Source organism: Nycticebus coucang, chromosome 12 (assembly GCF_027406575.1).
Source record: "Nycticebus coucang isolate mNycCou1 chromosome 12, mNycCou1.pri, whole genome shotgun sequence".
NCBI lineage: Eukaryota > Metazoa > Chordata > Mammalia > Primates > Lorisidae > Nycticebus > Nycticebus coucang.
The window spans coordinates 87,193,276-87,217,758 of NC_069791.1; the positions used below are offsets into that span (position 1 = coordinate 87,193,276).

Genomic DNA, 24,483 nt, shown 5'->3' on the forward strand with positions numbered 1-24,483 from the left:
CTGTGTGACGCCATGGCACTCTACCAAGGGTGGCAAAGTGAAACTCTGTCTCTTAAGAAAAAAAAGGTCAGTATAGCTTAAAATTAAAGAATGAGCTTAGGTAACATTACTGACTTCAGGTGATGCAATTTATGATAAAAAGTCAGTCTGGGTGCCAAATCCTATGAATGAGAGAAATATAATTTGGATTTGGGGTCCAGATTAGCAGGAATTCAGATGGATTATCTGAAAATGGAAGTAGCCGTATATATGGAAGTTCGTGTTTATAAAGCTTGTGTTGTATATGGGGTGGTGAATGGTTGGAACAGATAACCCAATACTGACAAAGTAAGCAAATGTAATTATCACAATAAAAGCAGAGCCCTTTAGAAGCAAGATGATTTGACTCATTTTCCAAATTTAATTCAGCCCTGAACAACTTTCATGTTTACAGTACTTATATTATCTATGTAGTTTTTCTTTAAATCACTTAATATTTGTCTTTATTGCACTAAAAATGCATTCAAAAATATCTCTATACCAAAAACCGAGTACCAACAATGGTATACAGTACTGTACACAGTACACTCTGGAAATACTGAATCAAGGCAGTTTAACAGGATATTGCTGCTAAAGTCAATCCTTCCATCTTCTGCCACTGCCAAAATCCATGGCCCTCTGACATAGTACTTTAGGATCACCACTATGGACCAGACTGGTCTCTTTTTTCTTAAAAGGGATTATCTTCTTAATACCTATTTATACCACCACGTTTCTAAATTACCAGTTCCCCCCAAAGTTTTAGCTTTTCATTGTCCCCAAAACACTCACAAACCACAGTAATGAATGAAACCCATCATAGCCTTATCTAGTACTGGTTGCTTTTGTCAACTGGGCAGATTAGGTAGGCCACAGACATTTGATGGCTTAGCTGCATTCCACTTCACCAAGAAATTTAATACTTATCAGGGTTTCAAGAAAACCGTGGCCATAAACATCACAATTCATTTCTAAAATGAATTGAACTCCAAACCTTTTTAGAAATTTAAACTTCTAATTACTGTAGCAAGACTCTAGATTTATTTAACCATATCTCCAATTAATCCTAATTTCTGCCACCTAACACCAGCTCACCTATGAAGTGTATCTTCCATTTTTAGTTTAGAATTCTGTATATTCAGTTCAGCTTGTATTAAAAAAATCAAACATTTTAAAAAAATAGAAATGGAAGGTGGAAGCAGTATGACTTTCTTTAAATAATGCAAATATTCAACATTTGAAAAGTTTACTGAAAACTTTTATTGTAATCAAAAAGTGACATTAACGGGATTGTAATGAATTCAGCAAATCATTCTGCTGATATTTTAGAACTGATATCAGCTTTTGCCAGGCAATTAAAAAAATTCAAATGTGAAAATTTCACAGTACAGTAAACTCCACCCCAACTAATTAATGGTAGTTAAAAATAATAGGCCCTAGCAAAACCTCTCATATTACATGGTCACAACTCACAATTCTGTACAAAAGTTCGTGTTATAAAGCTCTGATGTAAAAATCAAATAATCAAGCAGCAATATTTTAAGTGCAGCACAGGGTCTTCCATGTCATTATTTACAAGGCTTGAATCTCTTTACATTATAACAAAATTTAATACAGATGACTTAGTAATTAAGTCAATTTTTAAAATCTGTCCTTTTACACAGTGACAGATTTCACTTTTTGGTCATCTTTCTCCTTCTCCTTTTCTTTATCTTTGTTCTTCTTTGACTTTTTTTTCTTGTGTTTGTGTTTTTGGCTTTTTTCCAATTCTACTTCAGTGCCTGCATGTTTCTTATGCTTCTTATGCTTTTTATGTTTCTTGTGCTTTTTCTTTTCCTTCTTTTTCTTCTTCTTTTTGCTGTCCTGACTTTCTGCTGAGCTGGCACTACTACTGTGGCTTCTGGTCTGGCTTCCAGAAGGGCTATGACTTCTGCTTGGACTAACACTGGGGCTACTTTGACTCTGGCTTCTGCTTATGCCCACCTGGCCAACAACTGTTGTTGTGTCCAGGCTCTCTTTTGCTTTCTCCATTATTTTATCTTTCGGGTCCTTAGAAATGTTTCCTGAAGTTTCCTCTTCTTTTACAGACACATTACTTTCACTGTCACTTTCATTATAGTCTGGTTCAAAGGCAGCTTCATCAGTTTCTCTAGCTAAGTCAGAGGAAAGTCGAGAGCAATGACTTAACTGGGGTTTAGGTTTGACAGCATTCTTGTCAATTTGCCCAGTAATTGGCTCTTTTTCAATCTGTGTCTCTGGTGGGTTAAGTATGTAAAGTAATTTATTGCCACCTGACTCTTTATTGTTCTTTGCTTCTAATACGTGCTTTTCCCGATCCTTGCAAGGATTTTTATCTATAGATTTTGTCTCTTCATTTGAGCGTTTAGTGTCGTAAGTGGCTTTGTGATCGTGAGGCTTTTTGTCTCTTGAGGGACTAGAATTACTTTTTTTGGAATCTCCTGTTCCTTTTTTAGGCAAATCTCTCTCTTCCCTCGGCTTATTTTTCTGTCCAGATGCAGAATCTTTATTCCGAGAAGGAGAATCTTTTCTTCTTGTTAATTCATTCCTTTCATCTCTACGTTTGGAACTTGAATACTCTCTGCTGTCATAGTCAGTTTTTTTGTCTCTACTGGGAGTAAAGTCTTTATTTGAGGAACCACGAAGGGAATCATGCTTATCTGAAGTTCTAGTCTCTTTGGAAGACTGAGACAGACTTTTGAAATTTCCTTGTTCATTCAGACGGTCCAAATTATCTTTCTCTAGCTGAGTGCTGTTCTTCCTCTTTTCAAGGTTTTCCTTTTCCAATACTGAATGATCTCGATCTTTGGTTTTCCCTTTTTCACTTGATGCAGGGTTTTTTGAACTTTTGACCTCATGCTGTATTATTTCATGGCTCACTTCCTTAGTGAATTTCTGAATTTTCTCTGATGGCTCACTTTCTTTCTCAGTATATTTGAGTGCATTTGATGGCTTAGTACTAACATTTTTTATAACACTAGCAGGTTTTCCTACATTTGATATAGGCTGTGTGGATTTAACATCTTCTTCTTCAGATTCAAAGTCATCTTTATCCCATTTGGATTGAGGAACCTGAATCATAATAATAACATCTTCAGCAGGAGCTGTATTGTCATTATTATATTCTTCCATAGTTTTAATGACAGTTCGTTTTGTATCTGTTTTTTCTTCAGATTTCCGCACAGGACTGCCTCCAGTTGAGCTCGTGCTAAAAACAAAAAAAAAAAAAAAAAAAGAAAATATTTTAATGAAGAATTTATTAATTATAAAACATTGATAAACGTAAAAATACTAAAACACAATAAATGTCCTTTCAATGTTTAAAAGCCAATTATTCTGCTCTTAGATACACACGATTTAAGAATATGATTGCAAAAAAACAAATGTGGTACAACCTTATCTTTAACAATTCCTTTCTTTAAAGAAAACTAAAGAGCAAAATCAGCCTAATACCCAGGATCAGCACATTCTTAACTAATGTAAAAGGATAAGCAAGGATAAAATTATATAAAATCCTTTTCCAAAACAAATATCCACACCCACCCACCTACACATCATCAGATACCTGGTATAATCCACAAGAGTTGAGCTGGAGCCTTCAGTCCCGGTTACTTTCCGTCTGACCTTTCCTTTGACTTTTTCTTGTTTAACTTTGCTAGATGTTGATTCCAATTTTTCAGAAGGCTCTTTTGTATTAGGTATGTTTTCTGTACTTCCAATTTTTTTTCCCGTTTCTCTGTTGAGTTTGATTTTTTTGGCTGGAGCAGTTGATGAGATTTTGTCTTTTTCAGGGGTTCTATCCAACTTTTCAATATCAGGTTCCATTTTGCGCTTTGGTGATGGTTTCACTATTTCAGTTACTTCTAGTTTAGAGATTTTCATTGAAGATGACTCAAAATCTTTATCTATATTTTTTTCTTCAGTTTTTCTTTTTCTTTTTTCTCCTTTGTTATCAAGTGGTTTATTTTTCTCATTAGGTTTCTTGGCCTTTTCTTCCTTATTAGTTAGCTTTTCTGATTTGACATCTTTGGAATAGTCCTTCTTTACTTTTTCTTCTTTGAGTGGTTTTGTCTCTTGGTGTTCTTTTGCTGATTTAGAGTGAGCTTTTCTCGGGGTTCCAATGACCTTTTCATCTTTCTGAGAGGAAGATGATGATTTAGAATTGTCAGTCTTTGGAGTCTCCTCTTTGGCTTTTTTAAGTGGAGGTTCAGATCGAGGAGATTTTTCACGTTCTCCATCTTGTTTTTCTTGGAGTCCTTTAGCAGGTTTTACAACATTTTCTTTTTTGGACACAGCAGATCCATCATTTTTCCGTTTGGTCTTGTCACCTTTTGCTTTTGGTTTATCTTTTTCTCTCTTGTCTTTATCAGACACTGATTTAAAAGTGATGGATTCTGCATCCATTGGTTCATCTCTAACAGGTGTAGCATCATCTCTACTTGGGAGGACAAACAATGAGTCTGCTTTATTCTCTTCAACGCCTGTTGGTTCTCTTGATTTCCTAGAAGTTTCTAATAACTCTGGGTTCAGAAAACCTTCACTTTCTTCTCCTTTTCTTCTTTTTCTATGTTTCTTATGCTTATTTCCTTTAGCATCTCCTGGAGCATTTTCAGTCTCCTTCTCTTTTGACTTTGTATTATCCTTCTGATTGTGGCCATCTCTTGTTGAAAGCTTTTCTGGATAGTTGCCAATGTTTCGACTTCTATGACTTTGCCCCCCAACATAATCTTCTCTGCGGCCTCTCGTGAAGGGAGAGTTCCTGATATTAAGTGGTAAAAATCTCTCTGGAGAAAAGTTCTCTCTGTTTGCTGAGGGTCTAGGCTGTGCGCCAGCAGCATAACCTTTATAATATTTTTCATACCACTCTCTATATTTTCTCTCCCATTCTCGGTAACGCTCTTTTTCAAATGGGTCTCTAAAGTCAACACTCCTCCCATAATAAGCTTTCATGTCGTAAGGTGGCGGAACTTCTCTATATCTATTAAAATATTCACGTTCTGTTTCCCCTTGAGGAACATTACGTTTATTAGGAGACTGTCCCCGAAACGCCTGAGGAGATCTTGATCGTGAATGATAGCGTCTATATGGGGGTGACCTTGACCTAGATCGATGATATCCATGAGATCTAGACCGTGAGCGGTAATTCCGACTCTTGCCTCTGCCTCTTCTGGGGTATGGAGGAGATCGTGAATAGGAACGAGAATGTGAGCGGCTGAATGATCGAGAATAAGAGCGTGAACGTGTGGAACCAGATCTTGATTTAGAGTAAGTATATGAACTTCTTGAATATGAGGATCCACTATAGGGAGATTTAGACCTAGAAACAAAAACAAATCAACCGTTCATAGTTGAGAAATATACACAAAATAAAAATACAGAATCTTTGATTCTAGCATTCTGTCCTCACGGTTTCATCTTTCTTTATATCAAGTTTCATCTTAGATGATTAAAGAGGCATAGTGACCTCTACTGAAATGGAATAAAGTACACAAACCAGAGCAATCATTTGTTACAAAATAAAAGTGAAGTCTTAACAATTAGAGTGGAGTGCATTAATGTACCGTGAGTTATATGAGCTAACTAACATTAAACGAAATGCCAATTAAATTAAGCTTCCTATTAAATTATTAAAGTAGAAGTCCATTTTTTTTTGTCCTATGCTGGCCAATAGTCTAGTTTTAAAAGGAACCGCATTTAAGGTGTAAGGCTAAAAATTAAAAGTCTTTTAAACAAACTTCCAGGGAATTTTTATAATTCAGTTTTTCTAGCAGTAAAAGTATCTTCTACCACTACTTCATAATTATACAGGTTAATGTTCCAGCAAGAAGCTGTAGCCTTATGGTGAAAGGGTCCTCAGAGATATTCTTTGGTTATTCTCCTATTTCTTTCCTTCTAAAACATTTCCCAATTATTTCATACTGTAAATAACTTCAAGGGACAAGGGCAATTTAATCCCCATAAACTGCTAGTTCTACACAATAGAATTTACACTGAGACATTATTTCAATAAACAGATATTGGGAAATAAGCTATTATCTTCATTTCTATACACCTAGACCGAATCAGAAAAATTCCGTAAGTGCAATGTTATTTATATCCATAGCTAATCCCTGGATATTCAAAGTCCCATTTGTAATTCTGTTGTGAAGGCTTGCAAAACACTAACCTGGAAAATGAGCGCCTACGCTCCTTTTGAATCTTTTTGTATTCCATCAATTCCTTAGCAAAATCATTTGTAAACTCATCTAGCTTGGACTTTTTCTTTTCCCTAGTAAAATAAAGTTAAAGAGTGAAAGTTAACAAAAATCATTTAAGAAAACTAACAAGACAAATGTAATTAGATCATGAATGAAATGAATGAAATTGCCATTAGTCTTCCACTTTAAAGCTATAAATAACTGGGAATCCCTGAGGAAGTTGCTTATATGGCTTTGGTTTAAGTTTTAGGTGAATTTTCTTGTACTAACCGGAAACACTGGAAAATGTTTCCAAAGATACCTATTTAATGTTATATCAGAAAATGAAAAAAGTGTATAACAATTTTAAAGTAAAATACTTACTCTTCTTTTAGTCGTCGTTGCTCTCTATAGAATTCTTCCCTGGACAAAGGTGGTGCTTGTGTTGTTGGGATGGTATTTGAGTGAGCTGTCTGGACTCCTGATGACACCCAAGGTGTTGATAAATTGGCAGGAGCTGGAGGAAACCCTGGAGGAGGGACACTATACCCAGCAGGTGGTGGCTGGCCAGGAGGAAACTGAGGAGAAAACTGTGGGGGAGGCACACCTGGAGGGAGAGGAAGTGTATGGGGAGGAGGTGGATACAAAGGAGGTGGCGGAACAGGTACAAAGACTGGAGTTGCTGGTAGTGATGGGCCTTGAGTCCTCTGTGATCTTTCGCTGTGGTGTCGCCCGCGGTTTATACTTCTGGAGAAATAAATTCCAAGATATTATTCCTTCAAATTAAACTTACCTGAAATAACTTTGTGTTTTCTATCCATAACTATTTTCAAACTTAAAAACAAGAATAAATTCAACTATTCAAGTAGTATAGAAATGCTGGTAGCACTTATTTGTAAAAGTATCTCTACAACAAAACCTAATTTTTAAGGCCATTTTAGGGACTGAGATAATAAAAGTTTAAAGACTCTTCCTTATATAAACATACCGTAATTAAAAAAATATACATATATATGTATTTTAGAGGCAAGGTCTTGCTCTGTCACCTACACTGGAGAACAGTGGCATAATCACAGCTTACTACTACCCTGAACTCCTGGAGCCAACCAATCCTTCTACCTCAGCCTCCCAAGTAACTAGCAATACAGGCATGCATCACCATGCACAGCTAACCCGGCTGATTTTGAAAATGTGTGGAAAGGAAGTCTTGCTATGTTGCCCAGGTTGGTCTCAAACTCCTAGCCTCAAAGATTCTCTTGCTTTGGTCTCCCACAGTACTGGGATTACAGGCAAGAGCCCTGGGCTAAAAATACTTTATTTAAAAATCCTCTTTTGTGAAGTTCACATTGATTATCGCCCTTTTACCTTGGGGGAAATTAGTGACCTAGACACTAATACTACATTGACTACATTCTATAACAATTTAATTAACATTTAATTTTTTTTTTTTTTTTTTTTTTTTAGAGCTGGGTCTCACTATATTGCCCAGGCTGATCTTGAACTCCTAGCCTAAAGTGATCCTTCTGCCTTGACCTCCTGAAGTGCTGGGATTATAATTATTACTTGCTACTTCCTAATCTATCTTTGAAGGAACTGATAGGAGGACTGTGACGTAGTCCTCCCCTAAATGCCTTTTGTGCCCAAAAGTTTGAATAAGAAAACCACTTCCTATAACCTCGTTTTTTTTTGGAGACAGAGCCTCAAGCTGTTGCCTGGCATCACAGCTCACAGCAACCTCTAATTCCTGGGCTTAAGCGATTGTCCTGCCTCAGCCTCCCAAGTAGCTGGGACTACAGGCACCTGCCACAACACCCGGCTATTTTTTGGTTATAGCCGTCATTGTTGTTGTTGGGCCCAGGCTGGATTCGAACCCGCCAGCCCAGGTGTACGTGGCTGGCACCTTAGCTGCTTGAGCCACAGGCGCCAAGCCCATAACCTCATTTTTTTGAGGAAAAAGTGGGTGAAGATAATATAAAATAGAATAAATACTAGTTTTAACATCTGTAATTAACAACTAAAAATCTCAATGTTTTCTCTCAAAGGGTTAAATAAAAATGTAACACCGTTGGCTGAAGTTTTTTGTACTTCATCGAAGAAACAAAGTGGGCTTTCTTCTGTTAAGCTAAAGGTTCCTTAAATTACAGGCAATTGGTACATAAAGCAGGGGTTAAAATTTTAAGACTCTTTTCAGAGAGCCATGAAACAGAAAACATGAATTCTAGTAAAGAGATGCAATAGAACCTCCACAGTTGATCATCTCCTTAAGCTGACCTAATTTTCATAGACCAGACACACATAACATCTATCTATGTATCAGTACAGCAGGCCTAGTGCCTTAGGTGACTACCTCTGTACGTCAACCAGTTCGTTACAGTCCTTTGGGTGGTCAATTTACAGAGGTTCTCCTGTAGTACGTCTTTAGAAGTGTGGCCACTCTCAGTGAAGCACTAGATGATATTCTTAATATTCTTGTTACAGATATTTGTTTTACCTTGGAGGAAATTAGTGACCTAGACACTAAGACCTATGCCTGTCTAGGGCAAGAGCTCCTAACAATAACCTGGTCTCTTCTTTTGGAAATAAGAAGGTAGAGGATGACCAGGAAGATGAATCTAAAGAGCAATAAGGGGCGGCGCCTGTGGCTCAGCGGGCAGGGCGCCGGTCCCATATGCCAGAGGTGGTGGGTTCAAACCCAGCCCCGGCCAAATTAAAAAAAAAAATAATAATAAAGAGCAATAAATGTAAGTCTTCTTTACACTTTGGCGCTAAAGTAGTTAATTTTCATCTTAAATTGATATCTTAAATATTAACTAGATCTTAATGACTTCCTTCTACTATTCTATTTCTACCCTTTCATTTACTACCCTCCAAAGAAGGTAAATGCAAGCTCATATTCTGCTGTGTGCTAATAGGGAGAAAGTAATCACTGGGAAGGAATATAAATAATGCAATCTTAAAAAAACATCGTTTTTCAAAATACTAAATGTAATTTACTCTTTCTAGACCTCTTTAAGGACAAGTATTGAGAATTTAGGAGATAAAATCAAAATGACCCCCTCTTCTCCAGACACTGCTGTGCTTTAATTTCTTTGTGGTATATTTTTCAGTATGTTGTAAGATCATTATTTTCAGACTTTTAGCATGCCTACCTGTAGCAGCTCCTCTCCCCTCTTCTAATTTGTTGTGGTGGAGAAACCAGATAGCCAAGCTTATTTGAACTGTGTGGAAGAAAAAAGATAAAATAGGCTTGTGTATCTCTCCATGGGCAAATACATGATTTTTCCATGTATAGACTTATTTTAACTTTGAAAACCTTTTCCTAGTTCCTGATTCTTCCTTAAAAAATGTGTTTTTGGTTTTTTTTTTGCTCTGCTGCCAGGCTGGTATATAGTGGTGGATTCATAGATCACACTTATTTTAACTTTGAAAACCTTTTCCTATTTCCTGACTCTTCTTCTTTTTTTTTTTTTTGTAGAGACAGAGTCTCACTTTATTGCCTTCGGTAGAGTGCCGTGGCGTCACACAGCTCACAGCAACCTCCAACTCCTGGGCTTAAGCGATTCTCTTGCCTCAGCCTCCCGAGTAGCTGGGACTACAGGCGCCCGCCACAACGCCCGGCTATTTTTTTGTTGCAGTTTGGCCGGGGCCGGGTTTGAACCCGCCACCCTCGGCATATGGGGCCGGCGCCCTACCCGCTGAGCCACAGGCGCTGCCCCTGACTCTTCTTTTTAAAATGTGTTTTTTTGCTCTGTTGCCAGCCTGGAATATAATGGTGGATTCATAGATCACTGCACCCTCAAACTCCTGGGCTTAAATGATTCTCCTGGAGCCTCGGCCTCCTGAGAAGCTGGGACTACAGGTATGCACAAACATACCTGTCTGACTCTGCACTTGTTTCAAACAGAAGATTGGAGAAAATACTATTCACTTAAAATTAGCTTTTTTCCCCTGAATAACTGTAGAATAGTTAACACTAGAAATGTAGTATATTTTCTGTAACATTTTAATTTATTCATTTATATGGTCTTCCTTATTTATGAGACAGAGAGTCTTGCTGTATCAGTGACACAATCATAGCTTACTGCAGCTTTGAACTCCCAGGCTCCAATAATCCTCATAGCCCAACCTCCAGAGTAGCTAGTTCTATAGGCATGGCACCATGCCTGGTTAATTTTTTTTTTTTAGAGCTGGGTCTCACTATATTGCCCAGGCTGATCTTGAACTCCTAGCCTAAAGTGATCCTTCTGCCTCGACCTCCCGCAGTGCTGGGATTATAGGTGTGAGACACCATGCTCAGCCAATTTTCTATAATACTGTATTTTAATTAGTGTTCTACGATTGCCTTTATCTGTGAGGTATACTATGAGTGTAGGCATTTTAAATATTGAGGTAGGAGCACCACTGCAGTTCTACAAATGAGAAAGTGGAAGCTGCTGTCATGTCTCTAAATCCCATGCTCTCCTATTGATATACTCAGCTGGCCTCTGACTTAACATACTTTATGAGAAATTTAGTTTATCTTTTTTTTTAACTTTTACTTTGACCTACACATGCTAGTGTAAGAAATTTAGTTTACCTTTCCAACAAAAAGATCAAAATTTCAGAATGTTAAGTCAGTCATAAATTGGATTATATAAACAGAAACAAAGGTATAAATAGTATTAAATAAGTCTACTGATTTTTAACACCATAAAAAATCCCATAGAAGACCCAACTGAATTTCAGGGCAGAAAATCACACCCTATTAGCAGTGTTTTTCAACCTTTTTTTCTCTCACAGCACACTTGAACCTATGTTAAACTTCTGCGGTACACTTAAGTTACGTTTATTCAAAAACAGTAAAAAAAGAATATATTACTGTGCTTTGAACTTCTTTCAAAAGTAATTTAATTAATGATCTTGAAAAATTTTCATGGAACACTGGTTGAAAATAACTGCCCTATAGATTTTAATTATATATTTTATAAAACAGACAGTATTCAAAATGAGAAATTTTGTTCGGTAGACTTTAATGTACTCAAATCAAATTTTGATTATCCAAATAAAGGACAGGAAAAAGTTAAACCTATGAGGACAATAACTGAGACTGTATTTAAAATAAATTTTCAAGTAATTTTTATCTACTCCATGGCTGAGCTCCTGTCAAGATCTCCATTTATTAGACATGCAAGTCAGAAGGAACTTGTAAGAATCTGTATTTTAGAGAATTATTCTTTTAAAAAGATCCTCATATAAGCTTGAATTTTGGTACTTTACATAAAAACCATGTTAATCTGGCATATAAAAGATGTTTACAGTATAAAGCCATTTCATAACACCCTGTCTGTAGTTTCTGTTATCTAGTTTGAAGGCAATCATCTGAAGATGAAAATTTTAAATATATACTTACTGTTCCCAACCTGGTCGACCACCACCTGGACGAGCAGTATTTATTCTTACTGGACCTTAGAAACATAAAAAGCAAAATCTGTAAGTGAACATGAAATTGGATGTTAAATAAAGCCAATTTTTTAAAGGTAACAAAAGTCTACCAAAATGATTTTACTCACCAGTTGTGGGGATCAACTGTCCGTGCAGTAACGACTGTCCAAGCAAAGATGGGGTTCCAAGTACAGGCACCTGGTAGCCCTTTAGGAATAACCACAAATAAATAAAGATAATTTTTTAAAAGGAAGCGTTAACAACAAAACTTCACTGCAAAGAACCCCCAAATTTAAGAGCCAATAAAATTTACCTTCTCTTCCATAAGAGCAGTAATTGCAATTGAGGACGTTTTTGGGTGTTCTGATGCGAGAGCTGCAGCTGGCAACATCTTATTATCAGAATCTCTAGAAAACAAATATAATTTACAATACATTAGTCATCAGAAATGGAGAATTGAGAGTATAAGTATGGCTGGGCATAGTGGCTCATGTCTATACTCCCAGCACTTTGAGAGGCTAAGGCAAGAGGGTTGCTTGGGGCCAGGAGTTCAAGTTCTTATCTCTACAAAAATTCTTTAAAAAATTTTTATGGTGATATATGCCTATAGTTCCAGTTACTCAAGAGGCTGAGGCAGGAGGATTGTTTGAGGCTGCACTGAGCTATCAATGCCTCACTGCACTCCAGCCTGAGCAACAGTGAAACTTGGTCTCTTAAAAAAGAAAAAAAAGTAAAAATCAGCCTATTGATCAAGTTTATGCATCACCTGCATTAAGATGAGTTAAGTCAGAGATGATAAAAACTTTTGAGGAAAATGAGAGAGGGGCTAGCTGGACCTTTGAAGAGTTCTTCATACATAATGGAAAAGTGAAAGGAAGAAACCTCTTTCAGGAAGTATTATATATGCTACGTGTAATAGAAACTGGCTCCAAGAACAGAAAACTTGAAAAAAGAAAAAGTGTATCTTAAAAGGACCGTATCATAACAAAAAGAACACAGGATCAAGAGTAAGTTTTATAATACCTCTATCTCTATCACTAAAATAAAGGTGTAATCTTGGGTAAGCCTTAGAACTTTTAGGGCTTATGCCCACTAGAAACCAAATAAAAGGCTAAACTAGATCAGTGGAATTTTTTAAATACACATATAAAGGTCTCACCCTAAAGATTTTGCTTCAGTACGTCTGAAACAGTCCTCTGACATCTATTTTCTAAAAGCTGGATAGTTTTTTAAAGTATCTCTGAGCCATTAGACTACACAGTCAAAGAAAGGGCCGATGAGCAATGCCTGTGGCTCGGTGAATAGGGCGCCGGCCCTATATACCGAGGGTGGCAAGTTCGAACCTGGCCCCAGCCAAACTGCAACAACAACAACAACATCATAGTCCAGTGTTGTGGTGGGCACCTGTAGTCCCAGCTACTCCAGAGGATAAGGCAAGAGAATAGCATAAGCCCAAGAGCTGGAGGTTGCTGTGAGCTGTAACACCGTAACACTCTACCGAGGGCAACAAAGTGAGACTCTGTCTCTTAAAAATAAAAAAAAGAAAGAAAGAAAGAAAAGAAAGAGCCCTTATATTTTCTGAAGTGGTAGAATTTAAGTGTGTTTTCACTACTCCCAGACACATAACTGTGCTCCAAAATAATTATTATTCCTGACCTCTCTACCTCTTCCAATGTTTTTATCATTTCTTCTCTACACATCCAAACTGTTCTTAGTTGTCCCTAAATTTACTCTTTGCTAGTACCATCATTATAACTTACACAAGTGAATTCTCCCACCTCTGAACTACAGAGCTGTTATGGTATGCGATTCCACATTTAATAGGAACAACCTCTAATTGACCTTGGGATTCTTAATCATTTGGCAAGTAAATCACTTTCATTTGCCTCTTCCCTCAATAAGACTAAGTCATTTCTTTCTTTCATTTTTTTTGAGACAGAGCCTCAAGCTGTCACCCTGGGTAGAGTGCTGTGGCCTCACAGCTCACAGCAACCTCCAAACTACTGGGCTCAAGCAATTCTCCTGCCTCTGCCTCCCATGTAGCTGGGGACTACAGGCACCCGCCACAATGCCCGGCTATTTTTCGGTTGCAGTCGTCCTTGTTGTTTGGCGGGCCTGGGCTGGATTCAACGCCAGCTCAGGTGTATGTGGCTGGTGCCTTAGCCGCTTGAGCCACAGGCGCCGAGCCGACTAAGTCATTTCTTATGAGTCATCCCATCTTAGCACAGTGGTCCACTGTTAAAGCAACATTATACAACAATAAAAAAAATGCATTTATTATCTCAGCAGGGTACCAACACCTCCCACCTACCGCCTCCAACTATATCACTGACCTCACTTGTTTTCTAACACTAAAAAATTGAGACTTACCGAAAAGGTCCATCTGATTTTTCTGAATGGACTGATATGGATACTGTTGCAGTTATATCCGGTACAGGAGCTGGGGTAGAAGATGGATTTCCAGGCACAGGAGGGGCCAAGGAAGACTGATTAGACGATAATGAAGATATAGAAGGAGTTGAGTGAGTTGATGAAGATGTCACTGGAATCATCAGAGGATCTTGTTGCCTTGATATTGGAGATCTCATCAGAGGTTGTAGATTCCGCTGAATGAGTGGTCTAGGAGGTGGTATTGGGGGTAGTGGTGGAGGTAACTGTTTTCGTAGTCTTTTTGTATAACCAGTTTCATTTTTAAAGTTATTAACAGCCTATAGATAACAAATGTAATAACGTAGAAAAATGTTATGTAGTATTCACCCAAGTATAAGATTTAAAACTTTTTTTCATAAAAGGGATACAAAGATAAGCTACCTGTCGTAAAAATTTATTGGCAATTAAAGCATCAGGAGAGACATCATTTTGATGACATGTTGGACATGTATGTTCATCTGATTCCAGAAGTGCTGTTCTTATACCTACGTATGATAAGATTTTAAATGTTAATACAAGCATACTAGGAACTAAGTGTGTACAGAATGAATTAAAAAGATAGCTCACATCTGTTTAGTTACGCTACTGTTTTCCAAGCAGAGAGCCCTAATCATTTCGTAGATTAAAAGACTCATGTAAAAAATCTTTTGTCTTAAAACACATCTTTGCTGTAATTTTTCTTATGACCTATGCTATGTTAAAAAGAGAAGTCAAAACTAGGCATGGTGGTATATGCCTACAGTCACAGTTACTTAGGCTAAAGTGGAAAAATCACTTAAGCCCAAGAGTTTGAGGCCAGCCTCTAAAAGAAAAGTGATAGACACATTTAAACAAATCTTTAAAAAGCACTCTGTCCCAAATACTATTTGTTTACCTAGTAACTGGAATACTGTAGTGAACAAAATAGAAATAAGATAATAAAAAACAAAGATTTTACATGGCTAACTTGGGGTTTAAAAAAAAAGCATCATAGGGGTGGTGCCTGAGGCTCAAGGAGTAGGGCGCCAGTCCCATATGCCAGAGGTGGCGGGTTCAAACCCAGCCCCGGCCAAAAAAAAAAAAAAAACAAAGCATCATAGGACATTTTAAAAAATAAGCATTATTCAGGCAAGGAAATGAGACACATAACACAGCAAGCAAGATCAACACTAAATTATAGACCTGATAATTATGCTTCAGGGTAGTAAAAATCAAGTAATAAGTGCTTTGTTAAATCTAAGAAATACACTGAAATGTCTTAAGTGACCTCTTCTTGACCTCGGTCTTCACTGAAAAGGCTTGCAAATAAAGATTTACAGGTATCCTCAGGGGATACCAAAGCCTGCAAATGCTGAAGCCCCTCACGTAAAATAGTGTAGTATTTATATATAACCTATGCACATCCTCTGTATACTTTTCATCTCTAGATTACTTGCAATACCTAATACAATGTAAATGCTATGTAAATAGTTGTTATACCATGTTTTTAAAATTTTAGAGATGGGGTCTCATTAATGTTGTCTAGGCTGGTCTTGAACTTCCAAGTTCAAAATTTTTCATAATTCTTTATTGTTGCTTTGTTATCTCCTCCTCACTCTAAGTATTCCTGATCTGTGTTGGCTGAATCTGCAGATACAGAAGTAAGTATATGGAGGGCTCTCAGCATATCCCAAAATTATCTTTAGAAATTAAAAAGGCTTGGCTAGGGGCAGTGACTTATGCCTGTTAATCCTAGAATTCTGGGAGGCCAAGGCAGGAAGATTGCTTGAGGTCAGGAGATCAAGACCAGCCTGAGTAAAACTGAGACCCTGTCTTTACTAAAAATAGAAGAAATTAGTTAGGCATGGTGTTATATGCCTATAGTCCCAGCTACTTGGGAGGCTGAGGGAAGAGGATTACTTGAGCCCAAGAGTTTGAGGTTGCTGTGAGCTATGATGCCTGGCACTGTACCTAGGGCAACAAAGTGAGATTCTATCTCAAATAACTAAATAAATAAAAGTACAAAGAAGTTATCATTTAAAAATAAAGCAACAAAAACCGACTTCGTCAATAAATGCTCTTGATCAATACTATCAACATTGCATATTTTGATTAAAATTTTTGATTTTGATTAAAAAATGCAATGCTGTTAAGAGCTTTTCTAAGTAAACACAAATATTCTAAAATATGCAGCTTCAAATATTCAGCATTTCTTACATTCATCACAGTAACTGTTTCCACAGCAGGGAATGACAACGGCATCAGTCATAATATCTTTGCAGATGAGACACAACAATTCATCTGGGATAGGATCATCTTCTTCTGAGGAAGAAGATGGCTCCTCTGGTAGGAAGGGTGGTTTTTCTTTCTTCCCAATTGCATACGCTTCTCTGTAAAATAGTTTTCATGTTTTAACACTGTTAAGAACGCAGAGTATTCATTCATACTACATTTTCTACATGGGAATATGTAATTCAGTACACTGCCAAATTAGCTTAGACAAGCGTATCTTCCAAAATAAGGCAGTGGTTATACATGTCCTTCCCCTAAACAAAAAGACACAAAACCCTAAATAAACGTAGCAAAAAGAAACAAATGTGTGCCATAAAAACAACTAAAAAGATCTTAGAATCCGTAACTGTTAAGAACCAACTGGAGGGCCAGAGAGGTAAAGCAGCACATTTAGTGCCATAAAGCTCTATGTGGCGGAGATAGGATCTGACTTAAGTAATATCCTAATCACAATTTTTTTTTTTTTCACAATTTTTTCTACTCTACATTTCTTGAGGGGAGGAGGGCAGAGGGAAATCAAACCAAACAAAACTTCCCTCTCCATATTTTAACAGTACCCAAAACCTGCAAAGGTATTGGAAGTAAACGCCACAAGAAGAGAAACTAAAATAGTTCAACGGAAATTCTGTATCATCACCACATAAATAATAGAATGAGACTTCAAAACCAATGACCTACTTATAATTAGTATTTCAAGAGAGATTAATCTATTAATAGTCAATTAAGAAATATTAATGATTTAAATGGTCAAAAAATGTGTTATAAACATGTGAAGTTACACCTCATTAGACATTCTAGATCCAGTTTTTTGTAGAAATACATTTTGCAGAAATGTTGGTATTAAAAAAAGCTCTTCTCAGACTTCTCACCTCTGCTTCTACACTCCCATCACTGTAAAACATAGGAATTCCTAGAGAAATCCTATTTCATTTAGGAACAAAGTGTGTTTATCTCAATGCTAAAAATGAAAGAATCTCAGCTGTACAGAGTAGGGTACCTTAGGTGTGTTATTTGTGTTGCAGCTGCTCCATAGACATCACCACGATTCCAGAAATAAGTATCAATTTGCTTATGCCCCATTGTTCCCAATTTGTGAAAGAGGAGTCTCCCACTGCCCAAAAGAGAGAAAAGAAAAAAAAAAAAAAAAAAGAGGAGAACAGAGGATAGAAAAAAGAAACAGAAGAAGAGTCTGAGTTGCTTATCAGTGGTGTCAGTGGAGAGGGTGAAAGTTTCATTTAAAATAGTTGGACTCCCATCTTTCCCCAATATTTGCTGGGTTTGGCACAAATGGGCTTTTGTATTTCACCATTCAAAAGCAATGAAGTTAATTATTAGTTAGGGTTCACAGGTGATATTAATTTTTTCAACACGAATTTCTATTCTTTAAAATCTTTTACATAACATGGATGAAGCGGTCTGCTCTTGTGTCTATAAAAATCATCAACTTCAACATACAGTTGTTTGGTGGCATCTATGAAATGTCTCTGAATTAGAACAGTGCAACAACAAACTGCTCTAAGATGAACCACAATAACACAGGATGGTGACTGATAAAAAATAGATGGGGGTGAAGTTGAGGAAGTAAGCAGGGTTGGGAATTTAGGAAAACTAACTGTGAACCAAAACATTGTATTTACTAAAAAGTATTCAAAATCATTAAATTTTTCATAGCACAGCCATTTTCATCATCCCCACTTGCTCCCTACACTACACTTCAACAATATTTATAGCATGAAGCTGAGGAAATCTGTATTCTTACTAACAGTTTATGTTTTTTGTGTGTGGGGAGTGTCACTGAGAATATGAACAACTATTTTCTAAACGATGCTTCTCAAAGTATGTTCTGAGGTCTCCAATCTTCATAATCTTCTTGGAAGAACTGTTAAAAATGTAGAATCATGGTCTTTTCACATAACTTTTAAATAAAAAACTGAGGGCTAAGGGGCCTATCATCTAGAATTTTTTCTGTATGTATGTAAGGTCACTCAACTGGACCAGGATCTTTCAACACATTTTTTTTTTTTTTTTGAGACAGTTTCACTATTTTGCCCTGGGGAGAGTGCTCTGGCATCATAGCTCACAGCAACCTCAAACTCCTGTGCTCAAGTGATTCACTAGCCTCAGGCTCCAGAGTAGCGGGGACTATAGCTGGCTATGGTCCCAACAATTGGCTTTTTTTTTTTTGGTAGAGATGGGGTCTTGCTCTTGCTTAGGCTGGTTTTGAACTCCTGAACTCAAGCAATCCACCTGCCTCGGCCTCCCAGAGTGTTAGGCTTACAGGCGTGAGCCACTGCACCCAACTCAACACATTTTTGTAGAAGATTCTTATGCACAATAGTTACACAACCATAGTCCAAAGGAATACTTAATATTGTGCTGTGTATTATGAGTTCACAACTGCTGAAGATAATCAAAAGGGTAATTCAATATAGTAATAACAGAAGATAATTAAAATGGAGCTATCTAGTTGAACCATGCCACTAGATTTTTATGTCTGTCCATTTTAATAAAAACTGACTCCTAAAACAAAATCTGAATATACATTAAAAATAAACATTAGGTATGTTACAGAGTAATAGCTGATGTAAACTAATGGTTTGTAGATAAGCCCTACTCGTATGCTATAGCCAAACTTATTCAACACACCTCAGTATTTCATTTGTACTTGCCACTTAAACTTGCCTTGACATATTGCAGAACTAATCTCAAGCCTCTTGTTTCTGAAAATGATTACAATTTGTTTTGTTCACTTAAAAAATGCAAGCAGCATATATAATAAGATTTTGTGGGAGTATGTATGTGAATGAGAAAGAAAGCAGGGAATGACAGAAAAAGAAAAAAATTAGAAGACTACAAGGGAAGTGGCACTCACTGATAACAAAAATCCCCAAATCCATTTTAAATTTGCTTTAAATGGAGCAGACTGCAGCCTCATAGAAATGTAACATGTGAAGACTAATGATCTTCGTATACAAAGTACTTAAGGAATCCAACTAGCCAAGTTATAAGCCCAATATTAAAACACTACACCCTGGGACTGACTGTAGCCTCCACAGGTCATACCTAATTTGCGTACTTACGCATCAATAGTTGGTATTGCATATTTTCCAGTGTTGGTAAGCATTGCACCTTTCATATTAGGATCTTTTACTTCCATCATGAAACTTCTGGGAATTCCAGTGCTTTTTTTAATCCTAGGACCAGATTCAAAGTTTTTATCCTATTTGGGGATGAAAAGGAGAAGAGGAAGAGAAAAGGCAATTACCTTTATTTAATAAATCAGTAACATGATAGAGAGCTTACTATTTACATTATTTGTAGTGCTTTACACTGATGATGTTATTTAATCCTCACAACTGCCATGTGAGGTAAGTACTATTATTATTTCCATTTCAGAGAAGAAAAACTAGGCTTGGAGAGAGCAAGAACCTTGTTCAAGCATTAAGTGGCAGAACCAAGATTTAAAGCCTGGCAAATTTGACTCCAGAGGCAATGCTTTTAGCTATTGTAATAGAGAAGGCAATAGTTAATTCTAAAAAACATAAGGTGTACTGAAGTTTCTACTTTGAACTTACCCCGTTTGTTGGGCAATTCTTAATATAATGGCCAGGTTTACCACAGCGGAAACAGGTATAAGATGGAGGTGGTGGACCTAGAGGTTTCTTCATGTAACTAAAAGAGGAAAAAAAAAAATTACATGTACAAGATGACTTTTAAAAAGTGGAATTTTTTACTGGGGGGAAAACCCACCCCAAAAGTTCCTATTAGTAAAACACTTATGAACTTACTTGATTGGGTCGTATTCATGGCCAGATTGCGACATCATTGCTTTAATTTTATCTTCTTCAGAAGCATTGGCTTCAGCCAGATTGGCAGTCTGTTTAACAGGTAATTATTTGACACACACATTAGAAACAGTTAAGACCACACAGCCAAAGACAACACCACTCATCCTGTAAAGAGCAGTAGCTAACTAATCTTGCATAAAAATAGCTATTTACATGTATAACCTGGAAGATGAACTGGGAAGTCCTTAGGTCATTACATGATGTTTGGGTGTCTGTGAGGCTGAAGAAAGTCTTTCTGGGCACACTCAAACCTTAGACCCTGTTTGTACCTTACATTGAGATTTATATACTAATCCTCTAAGAGTTAAAAACTGAGATTAAATTAGAAGAAAAACACTTGTTTTTAAATCATAAAAATAATTCAAGTGCCAGAGCATTAAGATTATAATTTATTTACAACTTGGAGGCAGGGGGTTCAGCAGAATGATAGAACAATTTATGTAGCAGATATTAGAAATCAGAAGTCTTTTTAGGTAGTGGTGATAGTTTCAAAATAAGTGCAAAAGATGTGCATTGAGCATTTGTAATTTTAAATTCAACTCTCCACGTTAATTTCATGAGTTTCATAGCTTTATCTTCTCTGATGTACAATAGTCTAGATATAAGCAGGGTCTAAGGGAGTGATTTCTAATAATTTGAACCTTCAAGCATCTAGCACTCATACCAGTCATTCACTGGGTCTGTTTTTACATTCATCCACAAAACAAGCAACCAGTTTTAACATTTTATTGTAATTTCATATACAAAGATGCTTAACATTAACAGAGCTTAGAACAGTAGCAACATTTACAGAAAACTGGATTACAGATGTTTAACAACTAATTTGTTTGAACCCAAACATTTTACAAATACCTGTAGTTAAAAAATGAAAAAAAAAAAAAAAAAAAATCCCAAAACCTCCCCAACTTCTTCCCGCAAAGAAACAATGGTAGGAATAGACCAAAACTCAAATATGGTCCTTACAGTACATAAGAATAAAAACAGTAAACTATAAGCTACTAAAGATGTTAACTCTATGCTAAACCACTTTGCATTAGAAAACTATAAAATAGGATGGTCTTAGTCCACTTCATGGTTTAGAATGAATTTTAATGTGTTGTTTTCCCAGAATAGGAGCTTAAAAAGCAATTTGTTACTAGGACATTTTGGGGGGATACATTCTAGGGGGAAAGGACACAACTTATAACAAAGCCAAGGACAAGATAGGGACAGCACTAATAGAAAACCCATCTTTTCATTAATCTTCGTTGCTAAATTTGGTTTCACAGTTCTGAGGCAGGGACAAAAGGATTGTTGTAAAACTAGACAACTTCTTTCTTGGCCCTCAAAGTCTGCCTATTCTTTTTTTAAAGGCACAATTTGCAAGTTAAATGTATTTTTTAAAAATGCAATCCCATCACTAGTGCTTTCCCAAACAAAAGATACACATTCTTGAGCAGAAAATGCAAGCAATCTTATTGGAAAACACGGCATATACAAAGATTTCAGGAGGTAACAATTTACCCCTCTGCTAAACATACACATTGGTATATTCCTGCAAACAGCTTCACACACTTACACAATTCATGTAGTCTGTGTTCAAACAAATTAGGTTGTTTAAAACTTTTTCTAATGTAGACAGACTACAAGTCTATAGCATAAAGAAACAACTGTTATCACATTTAAAATATTGACCTTCATGGGATCAATTCAAATATTCAAGAAATAACCATGCAATCGTCCATGTAAAGGAAATCTTCTGTTTTGGCTGCTTTAAAAAGTCCACATAATTTACAGCCAAATCCAGGAAATTCCTCCAGAACCATGTTATAGTTTCCAATGTATAATTAAAATACATATATATATATTAGAGAAAATACTAATTAAGTGTAGCTTCGTGTCTTGAAGTCTTGAAGATGAACAACACTCCAACATTACGCTGAGGCTGACAAAGTACTCCCCTATCTTCTCAAGAAGGGCAACTACTCTTTACAGGATTGTAAAAATACGTACAATGCTTTTGGAAAACACATCCTCCCCCAACCCCTCTTAAAAAAACTGTTTCACATTAAAAAAAAAGTTAGAAAAAGATTTATATTTTCAAGAATATATATATATATATATATATACCTTTGTAAGCTGGGCCAGAGAAATTGATGCAGAAGAGTCATCAATCTGTTCACAAAAAATTAAACACACATTCAAGTTCCAAACTGAAAACATTTTAAAGTGATCATTTAGCCCCTACTGACACTTAATGTTCAAATATTGGGCTTTTTGTTTTCTATAGACTGTTACTTTAAGCCTGAAAGTGTAACTCAACCTACTTCACCCTTCCCTACATATTTCACACGTAGTATAATCAGTTGTGGGGGAAGGGGACTCAATCACAATGAAAAAATGGGGTAAAGTATTATCACACGGAAAATGTTTAGAATAGTGACTGAATACTAATAGTCCCGTGTCTCTCAATGGTCTCTAAATTTGATAATGCTCAAGACAATGTACACTAGAAGAGAGAAAAGAAATCCTTCTAATTTTCCCAGAATGCCATTATACATTATAAAAAAAAGCAGCTCTTTAACAGCTCAGATAATTGTTTTAATAAATGATAGCTCCCATATAATTGCTGCTTTTTTCTTTCTTGAGTATGTACTGCTCAGCCTGAGTAAATTTGTTTATTCTCTTAAAACGAAGAGTAACAAAGCAATAGCAGTTTTATTAAATAAAAAAAAAAAGGTAAAACAAAGGCAGCCTGGGGAAAGGGCGAACAGCGGTCACATCTGTGATGGATTCTGATATTTAGGAAAAACACTTTTTTTTTTTTCCCTTTTTTTAGCAACAGAGTCTCACTCTATCACCCTGGGTAGAGTGCCATGGCATCATCATAGCTTACAGCAACCTCAAACTCCTGGGCTCAAGTGATCCTCTTGCTCGGTTTTTCTGTTTTTGGTAGAGATGAGGTCTCACTCTTGCCCAGGCTGGTCTCCAACTCCTGAGCTCAAGCAATCCACCTGTCTCAGCCTCCCAGAGTGCTAGGATTACAGGCATGAACCACAATGCCCGGCTAAGAAAAAAGAAACTTAAACAGAGCAAATACACTACATACAAGGATATAAAGGGGCTTTAAAAAATATACTTTAAAATGTAACATTAAAAATTTTTATATATTATACAATCCACTAAAATTATTTTAGTATCAGTTTTTTAAAAGAGTTTGTTTGTATAAACACACATACACAGATATTTTTACCAAGTAACCCTGAAAATAAGCTTTCCCTACAGCTTCCTAATGTAACAAGTAGGTTCCTCATTCAACATGTTATAATGTTTTAAGTTTCTCATGCATTACTGGTCAGAACTCTTGTTTAAAATGGAGGGAATGCAAGATGTCTGGATCAAAGAAAAAGTCTTCTTCTGATATTTTTCAACTATCCAGAGAACAAAGAGTATTAAAATAAAAGCAGCATGACTTAAGAGCCTGGAATAGAAATGTAACCAGTCTCAATATGAAGTTCTTGGCCTTGCCCCCACAGTAGGGATTCAATAAATGTAAATAAAAACACTGTTGACTAAAGATAAGGTACATTTCACAAGTATCTTAGGGTTTTCAAAGTTAGTTTGATGTACTTAATTACTGGAATGTTAATTCAGACAAAAGGTTCTCTGCTCCGCGTTGAGGGGCTATAAAAGAGTTCACAATTCACTAGTCCCACATTCCTGATGTACAACTGCATAACCACTTAATTTGTCACTGGTTTCTCATTCTTGCCTAGCTTTGAAGTATTTTTTCCTAAGAACTAACCTCAAGGGGTAAGTAGGAAAAAACTCAGAAGCATACATATAATAAATTCTGACCTACTCAATCTGTTTCAAGAGGGTTACAGTTTATACCAACCTGGAATTGCTTGAATTTAAGTAACAAGGACTGAATAAATTACTGTCAACCATCATTTATACTATGTTTCTAGCCAATGAAACAAATTACTAGCCTTTAAAAATAGCCCATTACTATCTAGAATATAAATACTGGTAATTTTCTTAGAAAGAAAGCAACCAATTATATTAACTTTCTTACCAACGAAACCGAGACATTTCTAAAAAGTCTCCCCAGTTCTGATACTTAAGAAATGACTTGTTTTTATTTTTAAGCTGGGCCTTCTTCATCCTTTCCTTTTAGCCTTCTTCTAAATTTTTATTATACCATGTAGTTATTGAGTTGAAAGTGGTTTCAGATATCCAATTGCACCTAAATCACCTTTTTCCCACCAAGTAATCACTATCACCCCTACATACCTCATAATCCACAAGGTCAAATTTACTACAAATTTAGAAAAGCATCC

The 24,483-nt window shown here is 36.4% G+C and overlaps 1 protein-coding gene across 2 annotated transcripts in view; it reads right to left on the reverse strand.

Annotated features, from left to right (window-relative positions):
- Nucleotides 1–1,254: 1,254 nt before the first annotated feature.
- The window catches only part of RBBP6 (RB binding protein 6, ubiquitin ligase), a 39,002-nt gene continuing 15,773 nt past the window's right edge, over nt 1,255–24,483 (reverse strand). The window contains exons 4-18 of one of the 2 annotated variants that reach the window (XM_053555298.1): nt 22,271–22,315; nt 20,102–20,190; nt 19,889–19,985; nt 19,394–19,533; nt 16,239–16,411; nt 14,445–14,548; nt 14,004–14,341; nt 11,947–12,040; nt 11,762–11,840; nt 11,602–11,656; nt 9,362–9,430; nt 6,597–6,959; nt 6,203–6,304; nt 3,602–5,353; nt 1,255–3,244 (exon numbers count right to left, since the gene is read on the reverse strand). In XM_053555298.1, the coding sequence (XP_053411273.1) occupies nt 1,675–3,244; nt 3,602–5,353; nt 6,203–6,304; nt 6,597–6,959; nt 9,362–9,430; nt 11,602–11,656; nt 11,762–11,840; nt 11,947–12,040; nt 14,004–14,341; nt 14,445–14,548; nt 16,239–16,411; nt 19,394–19,533; nt 19,889–19,985; nt 20,102–20,190; nt 22,271–22,315 (5,070 nt within the window). In that variant the 3' untranslated portion in view covers nt 1,255–1,674. The remainder of the gene's footprint in view (nt 3,245–3,601; nt 5,354–6,202; nt 6,305–6,596; nt 6,960–9,361; nt 9,431–11,601; nt 11,657–11,761; nt 11,841–11,946; nt 12,041–14,003; nt 14,342–14,444; nt 14,549–16,238; nt 16,412–19,393; nt 19,534–19,888; nt 19,986–20,101; nt 20,191–22,270; nt 22,316–24,483) is intronic. The other variant, XM_053555299.1, reaches the window with a different exon arrangement.